Source organism: Astatotilapia calliptera, chromosome 5, assembly GCF_900246225.1.
Source record: "Astatotilapia calliptera chromosome 5, fAstCal1.2, whole genome shotgun sequence".
NCBI lineage: Eukaryota > Metazoa > Chordata > Actinopteri > Cichliformes > Cichlidae > Astatotilapia > Astatotilapia calliptera.
Genome location: NC_039306.1, coordinates 21,070,686 through 21,080,070, shown reverse-complemented (window position 1 = coordinate 21,080,070; position 9,385 = coordinate 21,070,686). Strand labels below are relative to the sequence as shown.

The window sequence follows — 9,385 nt, the reverse complement described above, 5'->3', positions numbered from 1 at the left end:
TTAACTGCTAACTCTAAATTGCCCATAGGTGTGAATGTGGATGTGAATGGTCTGTCGCTATATGTTGGCCCTGCGACAGACTGGTGACCTGTCCAGGGTGTACCCTGCCCCTCTCACCCTATGATAGCTGGGATAGGCTCCGGCCCCCTCGCGACCCTGACAAGGATAAGCGGAAGAGAATGGATGGATGGATTTTCAAAAAACTTTGAATATTTTGGCAATTATTTCAAAGTTTAGGCTTTAAGAGTTTAAAGGCATTTTTTTTTTAAACTACAACCTGTTCATGGTTTTAGTGTTTTAAATCAGTTCACAAAAAATATTGTTACTTTGCGCAGGTAATGCCTTTTGTTTCCAGAACCTACACTGGTGTCAACTTTTTCTTATTTGCTAAATAGCACAGAGCCAGTTAAACAGTGTGTACATAGATGGAAATAGAGTACAACTACACCTGCACCTTATTACACAGCATTGTGTAGTTACCATTAGAGTGAAGTTCATAACAGATGCTGTTTGTCCTGTCGTCTAAAACAAAGTCATTCAGCGTTGCAAAGAAAAATTACATATAGCTTTTTTCCCCTTGTTTTTATTTTGCTTAAATAACGTCATTTATTCCTGTGTATTTTCTCTAAGTTTGAAATGAACTGTGCCTTTTTAGCATTGTATTATAGCGAGAGAGAGACACAATGTTTGCCAATATGTTTACCGTTTACGATCCTCTATTTTTGGTCCTTTTGTGTTTCTATGAAAAGAGCTTGTAAAGGATTGCAGTTTGAAATTTAACACCAGAAAAACAAAATCAGAACAAAAAACAAAACAAACAAAAAAACTAACTTAATGTGAAATATTTAGCAATTTCTTTCAGGTAATAAGTGAAACTGCAAGCATCTTGCAAATGATGAATAATGATTGCAACCTGCAAACAACAGCCTCCCTCAAACAACCTGCAAGTTACTGAAACATACTGAGCTTCACCAAATTGGTAACCTTCCTAAGCAGCAAGATGTTATTCCACTGTACGATGAGTTTGGCAGTTTAGTATCAATACTGTAGCAGCGTTCCACAAGAACTGCACTCAATACTGTGGTATGGTGGAATCGTTAAACTGAGATGTGTTAAAGTCAGGTAAACAAGCAAAAGAAAAAACAGACCTATGAGGCATTGCGGTCTCCCTTTTTAGCAGGGTAAAGTTTGGTTAGGTTAAAAAAACAAAACAACAATAAATAAACAAAAATAAAACCACTGACATTTGACATCATAGTGATCTACAAAAGCCTACCATCCTGTGGCGGAGGACAAGTGGGCCACAATCATCGCGCTCTCTTAAAGGGAGGAGAACCTGCACAAAAGATCAACTGTTAGCCTGCTTGCATTATATACTGGACTTAAACTAGTGTGTCTGTGTCTTGCTTCTATTTGTACCATCAGCCTCCCCAAGACAGGTCTCTTCACACTCCTCCAGGTGAAGGAAACGGTTGTCATTTCCTTCACAGCCGCTGTAGATGAAGGGCCTGCAGGCTTGAGCCTGTCTGTTAAAATACCAGCGCATAGTGTACTTTCCACAGCTTCCCTCATCCATGGGCAGCAAGCACAGGTCTGCTGGAGCTGCAGAACACATGCATACATGTAAAACTTGTGCATATATATATAGACACAAAGAAAACAAGACCAAGGCAGCCCAGGCAAACAGGATCAGTGGGAATAAGAAGCAGCAGGAAACAAGATCATGAGATTGTCAAGCCAATCTATTTATTTCAACACTTCTTGTTTCCAAAGCAACATATTAACACTTCTTTGTTTTTGCCTTATTTTGTTGGATGCATGCTTGTCTTAAATAATACTGTATGACACCCTTAAAAAAAACTAAAAACAGACAACAGCAGAGCAGCCAATGCACCCAGAGACATACACAGAGAGACAGACACCAGATGGCCAGTAGTAAGGATGAATAAATCCCCAAACAGGATGACGAATGAGCTGGTTTACCTTCCCCTTTGACTCTCCTCTTGGACCTGACTGTTCTGGACTTGACTGCTTTCAGATGTGTAACTTTGACTGCTTCCTGACCATCAGCTGTTGCCTGATCGTCAGCACTTGCTGATTTGTTAGGTTCAACTCTGACTGTTTTCTCAGATTTCTTTCTGTCAACCTCACCTGTCGACGCACACACAGACACACCAAAGAAACACAGCAAACAGCACAGACAAGGTCAACAGAAAATTTCTAAACACAATGGTAACAATGATAATGGGGGACAAAGACTGAACAATCCATGTTGTCAACATGACAGGTCACAGGCTCTGGATGGTGTGGGCTTGTAGTAGGCTGTGTGATAAATACTCAAGGGCAATAGAGTCTCATTATGATGAAATAAAAACAAATTGAAAAGCAGGCACATAAGATAAGCTGCTTCACCAGCACAAACTCAATTATGGCTTCAAAGCATAAATTTGGCATGCCTTTTTGGGTTTAACACGTGAAACAGAAAATTGTGTAGCACATATAATACATTTGGCAAAAGTCAGGGTCATAGTTACTGACTAAAAGTGACTTTTTCATAAGTATAATGACAGCCACTATAGTCAAATGAAGATTATTAAATCCCCCTGCGGTCATTTTTATTTGGTGGCGTGGAAGCATAAGGTGCGGAGCACAGCATCAGGGGTTCCTTAAAGGGGATTTATACTTTTGTGCTAATCTCCTGCACTGTAGATATGTCGTAGACCAAAACTTTCTGAATGCCAACTCTATAACCTGATCTGTACCTCACAGTAACTACTGTGACAAAATGGCACTGTCAATGCAGCTACACAATGATGTCAGCTACTCCCCTCATAGCAAAATTGGTATGGCCTGGATCAGGCCCACACAATGTGCTTACACATGGCCCACATACCGCAAAGAATGACGGCCCTTTGGTGGCCCAGATCTGGTTTGTCAGATGTGGCCCACACATGGGCCAGCACAAGGCCAGTTGCAGACACACTGGTGGTCCTGTGCTGGCCCATGTGTGGGCTACCTCTGGCAAACCTGATCTGGGCCACCAAAGGGCCGTCAGTCTTTGCAGTATGTGGGCCATGTGTAATTTGTGTGCAGCCACGGGCCAGTTGCAGACACACTGCTGGCCCTGTGCTGGCCCAGAACAGTTTCAGCTCTGGCCCCAGATGTCAGCCTAATGTGTACCTTAATCAAGCCATGTAATAACAACATGTGCAACCTGCAAAACAATGCAAAAGTAACATGACAAAACCCTGTTCAAACAGTAAATGGACTGATTCTTATATAGCGCTTTTCTAGTCTCCCAGATTACTCAAAGTGCTCTATAGAACATGCCACATTCTCCCAATCCCACACTTTCTCTAAACCGAGTGCTTCCTAACTACACACTTGGAAAAACAGAAGACCAAAATTACAGCGACTATGCCCAGCGATTTGTGATCTCCTTGCTTTTGAAATGGTTGCTTCAAAGATGGGGACTAAGTCTGTGCGTCAAGACAGTAAAATGATAAAAAGACGGAGTTACACTTGTTTTCTATGTTATAACTTCACTGTTCTGACGGACCAAAAACAGCACAAGTGAGAGTAGCCCACAAACCAGCTGTGCCACATTCTTTGAACACTGCTTTCATCAACAGTGGATGCTCTCTGCCAGCAGACCCGTTATCCATGAACTGCCAGCAGACCGCGATAATGCTACCACTGCTGAACTATGCTTGCAGCTTTAGTCTAACTAATCTTTACTAGTTTGAGTCAAATTGACAATTACATTAAATGTTTGTCTGATATTACGGTGATTAACTGTGATAAACTGGAAACAGTTGCGAACATGTTGCAATCTGATGTAAATGTCTTGCAGTATACATCCTAAAAGGTATTTATTAAGACGTATTCTGGATCTCTATACCAGTTATGATGGTGCAGAATCAAATCACAGCTTAAATTAATGTGCACAGTTTTCTCAGTCTCATGGTTTCTCTTCAGACACAAGTGATGAATTCAAACAGAACACAAACAGTTTAACATGCAAGAAGTAACCAGTTACCACTATTTAATCTGCTGCGCCATTTAACTTTAAGATAATGTCAATGTCAATGTTCAGTGTTCAATGTTCCATGGTCAATTAAATTAAGACAACAAATTTAAAGACACCCTTAGTAGCAAGGGTTTCTAACTACGGGACATGACACACAGGTGCCCCAGTGCATAACTGCAATCCTCCAAGTTGAAATAAAAAGCAGAAGATCTCACTTTTGGAGGCAACTCTTCCAACAGTTTCAAAATTGCCACCCACACACTGGCAGTATGTCTGCTTTCAAGAATTAGACAGTGAGTATTTGCAAACCTTCACCTATCTGTCTGTGAGAGGTTGCAGTAAGTCTGAGTTAGGCCGCTATTGTTTGACAAAACTTTTGAAAACACGTCACCTCCAGTGAGGTGACCTGTGCAATTCTCCTGCAATCTAAACTGGTTGCCACAATTACTTGCAATCGGTCACCAACAACAAAAGAATTCAGTGAAATCATTTGGCAACCACTGACTTTTCCTAGTCACAGAGAGACTGCCATCCTGTTTTTACTATGGTGTAATGGAGGCTTAAAAAACAGACTATGACACTGATTAATTCAGACATAGCATGAGTTGGTGAGATGGGTTTCCAATTGGTTTGCAGGAGCAACTTTAGGCAGAATAGATGCAGTTTAATCACTGTGCTCTCTATGAGGTTTGCCAAGTGAATGCATAGAAAGCTATCAGCTGACACACCATCGCTCCATTATATAATGTGGTTATATTCAGTCATGATGGCCAAAAATGTTAATTTATTGCTGAAGCTGAGAAGTTGAAGGATACTGTTCTCTCTTCACCCATGTCTGCGATACTAAAGCATGTTACTTCAGGAAAACACTGGAAATAGTGTAAAACAGAAATTACCATCACTCTGGTTGGCCGAGGGAGACGTGAAGTAGAGCATCTCCTCCAAGGGGTCGTCATAGGATTCGACGGAGTAGACATGCTCGTAGTCTGGGTCATTGGTATTTACCACCATGTGCAGTTCACGGCCTGAAAGAAGAGCAGCATCAGGCAGGATCATCAGAGACATCAATGACAACCTCTAATTTTTTGGACTGAACGAGGCCTGAAAATAACTGACCTCAGTAAAACAAGGCCCATACTCTACCAGTGTATTTTTCTTTATGTAATCAGACGTATATATTATTTTGTCGGTAGAACAGAAATGGAGTTCTCTGTTTTCTTGATGAGAAAACCACCCAAATGCTCAGAGTTCTCCAAATAAAGGACGACCAGTTAAATGTGCTTGTTAGGACAGATACATGGACAGACTGGAAGGAAACACTCACCCTCCTCACCCTTCAGCGCCAATTGTTGCTCTGGTGTAGGCAGAGCCCTGACTGGCGGGTACCGAATGTTCGGACCTGAACCTGGGAGAGCCAGATAGGACAGGGACACCGAGACAGGCACAGGCAGAATTCAGAAAGCAGGAGGGACAGGGAAAATGTTACACAAGGGAGAAAAGGGGGGTTGAAAAAGCAAAATGGTGAAAAAAAAGAGAGGACAGAACATTCTGGTAGTAAAACATAAGCCAACAACAACCCCAAAGTACCAAAAAAATCATTCCACCATTCCAACACAGACACCAGCTTAAAGGATTCATTGAGTTTTTGCAAGACTTTGTCACTGTAGGAAAAGCTCACAAAAACGGGTTTTAATCCTTTAAGGACTCAAGTCAGTGCTATAAAGACTTGTGTCACTCCAGTCAAAAGTGACTGTAAACTAAAACTATTACAGAGTTGTTCAATATTAAACACGCAGCTATTTCTTAGATAATAATACATCAGCTAAACATGAGGTAAATTTTGTGTTGGCCTCAAACTTGCATACTGTATTTATTAACAGCCTGCCTCACCAACACTTATCTCATGCGGGTGCTGCTTCATAACACTGATGTGGTCTTGCATTGATTAAGAGCTTGAGCAACAAACACATTAGTGCAAACTCTGGGAAAGTTTATCAGTGGAGGTTCACATCAGCTTTCATTTGATTCATTTACTTTAGCATATTCCATGTTATTTACTTTTACAGAAATATAATAAATCAGGTATTAAAAATCCCCAAACAGGACAAAAATGAAAGATTTTTTCAAGATTTATCTGAAGAAGCTGAACAAACTTTCAGTAAAATTATTTCGTGAAAACCACTGATATTATTTATACCATCATCTGTTAAAAAAAAAACTTCAGTAAACACCTTGTTGCTCACGGTGGCTTAAGGTGCAGACTTCTAGTATTTTTTTTCCGAGGGACTGAAAAAAATAGTGCACTGATTTCTGCAATGACCAAATTCCAGCAATTTTTATACATTATCTTATTTTGTATCCTATTATCAGAGACTCAAGATCTCCAATTACACTTGGAGAACAAAATTCAAATGTTAAAAAGAGTTTCATGACCAGGTCTGAACCATTTCTTCATTATTTCTTCCTATTTTTATGCAGGAAAAGGTCTGGAAATGATTGCAAGTGTGGCATTTACATTAGGCAGCAGTGGCCACAATGCACCAAATAGCTCCCAATGCAAATAAAAAAGGGCATGCTTGCAAAAACAAAGAAAATCAATCATCCAGCCACTGTTAGGAGTCTCAGAATAAATAGCTTGGTGCATACTGACAAAAAGAACATACTAGTGGGCTAGACTATTTAAAAGCCAAGCATAGCCACACAAGATAATAGTGATTGATAAGTGCAGGGTCTCATTTATGTTGAAGAAAAACATCGCCACAACATTTAGTTAATTGAAGAATATTCTCCAAGAAATGGGGATATTGTTATCACCGTAAACAGAAGTCTTCACAGGAGAAAATATAGATTCACCAGAAGTTGCAAACCATTTATAAAACTCAACAATAGAAAGGCAAGGTGATGCATGAGCACAAATAGGGTCCAAGGACACTGAGTCATTGTTTATTGATGACATGACAGAAGGGAGAGGCAGCTGGGTGAATTTGGAAGTAGATGTAAAGAGTCAAAAAGAAAGTTTTCAGTCCTCTGATAAGGTAAATGCATCATTACTGGATAAGTAGCAGCAAGGTGCTGATAATCAAATGCACTGTTGTAACTGATCATCAGTAAGTGTGACCACATCTATGAAGGCGTACATTTTGACGTCTGGAGCTTTCAGATGTGTTTTAACACAATGCCACCATCTTCCTATAAGCAAATTCACCCCAGGGTCAAGCATGGCAGCTAAGCTGAACCTGAACAAACCACATACGTAAAAACAGAAAAAAATCGCCGATGTTAGCCATAATACACATTGTCACGTTTGTAGAAAATCAAACACAGCATATCACCAAAAACACCTCATGTCAAGAACGGTGGTGGAGCGCTGATGATTTAGGCTTGTTTTGTGGCCACAGCACCTGGACACGTTACGGTCACTGAGTCAACCACAAGTATTCTAGAACCAAATGTGAGACCATCTGTCCGACAGCTAAAACTTGAGTGTAAGTGAGTCAAATGGTGGGACATTGATCTCAAGCACAGCATAACACCGACAACAGGATAGCAGGAAAAGAAAAGAAGATTTTGCAATGGCCCAGTCAACCTGATTGAAATGCTGTGGTGGGACCTTAACAGCACTGTGCATAAACAGATGCCACAAGCCGCAATGAAGTGAAGCAACACTGTAAAGAAGAGTGAACTGAAAGTCCTTCACAACCAGGCTGCAGACTAGTAAAGTCATACAGAAAACGATTAGTGCTGTTAAAGGTAGTTCTGCAAGTTAGTGAATCATGGCGTGTACTTTCCTGTTCACATTACTGCACATGGAAACATTCACCCATATGCACCAAAGCTGACAGGACGGATTCTCACAGAACAGATGTGCAATGACTCAAAACATACTTTGAACAAAATCCAGGAGTTTTTGAAATTAAACATTGAATATTCTGCAGTGGCTGAGTCAGCAATTGATGTCAACCCAATTTCAGTACTAACTACTTAGCACTAAGTCTGCACTCTAAGCCAGCGGTCCCCACCCCCGGGCCTCGGACCGGTACTGGTCCGTGAGTCATTTGGTACCGGGCCGCGAGAGTTGAGGCTCGGGTGTGAAATGTATGGTTTTCAGGGTTTTTAGCTTTATTTTGTTATCGTTTTTATCATTAACTCGGTTTCCCTGGGTCTTTTCACGTGTGTTAAGAACAAATCTTCTTTTTTTCGGTACTGGTACTAGTTTTATTTTGTTGTATTTATCTGCGACACCTCAAAGGCCGGTCCGTGAAAATATTGTCGGGCATAAATCGGTCCATGGCGCAAAAAAGGTTGGGGACCGCAGCTCTAAGCCTATATTCATCACACGACTAGAACATGTTTTATTTTTTTTAGGTGCCAGTAACCAAAAATGTGGACCTACTATCTGCTGCACCTGAGAACACACCATTTATACTGTATATTTGAGTATGTGTATGCTTCCTTGCTAATGTTGCCAGCATATTTTGTTTTTTATCCTTATTTTAGCTAATGTTGTTCACTCACTGCATTGTAGGGAAGTGAAAGAAAGGAAAAGAGGTAATGCACATGGAAACAAGATATAGTCTAAACCTTCATGCAGCCCACTTATTCAGAACGAATGCAGTTGAGGTGCTAAACAAGACAAAATGTACTTTTTGTCTTTAGCAGATACCATGTCACCATCTATCTATAGTGACATATGTGTTACACTATATTACTGTGACTCATGCTAAATCATAGTCCTTCTGTCAGCTTTTTTTTCTGTTGCAGTTGAATGGCTCACTCACCTCCGCACGCTGAGCATCAGACAGATGGACAGGAAGGAAGCACAAAGAGAGGGGAATAATAAAGGTCAGTTTAAACAGTCAAGTATGGTCACTACGGTTTCCAACCGCTCTGATGGAATTATATTTCCTCAAAGTTTAGCCATGGCTGTGACTCATGTGCTGTGATTAACATCTGAAGTTCGACTTGAGGACAACGCTGATATAAATTAGCAAAGGGAGTGCATGTAAGACTCACCACAGTGCTGACTCATCTCTGAGCGAACATACTCTCTGATCTCTTCCTCCTGAACCCAAAATAAGAAAGAAACAGGGCAAAACACACTTAGCAAAGACAACCCCGGTATCCACTCCAAGTAAAACTGTGTGTGTGCGTGCATGTGTATCGTTTGATGTCTTCGGATTACGCCCCTGCGGTAAGGATCAAGCACTGACCGTCATGCCTGCCTCTCCTCTGTCTCCCTTGGCTCCATCTGGGCCCATGTCTCCCTGCAACATGGACAGGTATTAGGACTTATACGACCCACAGAGAGGCTTGCAGCGCATTAATTCATTAAAGTGAGACCAGGTGCTACACATG

The 9,385-nt window shown here is 41.0% G+C and overlaps 1 protein-coding gene across 6 annotated transcripts in view; it reads right to left on the bottom strand.

The window, feature by feature from the left end:
* Nucleotides 1-146: 146 nt before the first annotated feature.
* col7a1 (collagen, type VII, alpha 1) overlaps nt 147-9,385 on the bottom strand; it is a 63,858-nt gene continuing 54,619 nt past the window's right edge. For 2 of the 6 annotated variants that reach the window (XM_026167991.1, XM_026167992.1), the window contains exons 112-119: nt 9,241-9,294; nt 9,044-9,092; nt 8,809-8,817; nt 5,355-5,435; nt 4,927-5,055; nt 1,984-2,151; nt 1,420-1,602; nt 147-1,336 (exon numbers count right to left, since the gene is read on the bottom strand). In XM_026167991.1, coding sequence (XP_026023776.1) covers nt 1,308-1,336; nt 1,420-1,602; nt 1,984-2,151; nt 4,927-5,055; nt 5,355-5,435; nt 8,809-8,817; nt 9,044-9,092; nt 9,241-9,294 — 702 coding nt within the window. In that variant the 3' untranslated portion in view covers nt 147-1,307. The other 4 variants (XM_026167994.1, XM_026167993.1, XR_003272434.1 and 1 more) reach the window with 4 other exon arrangements.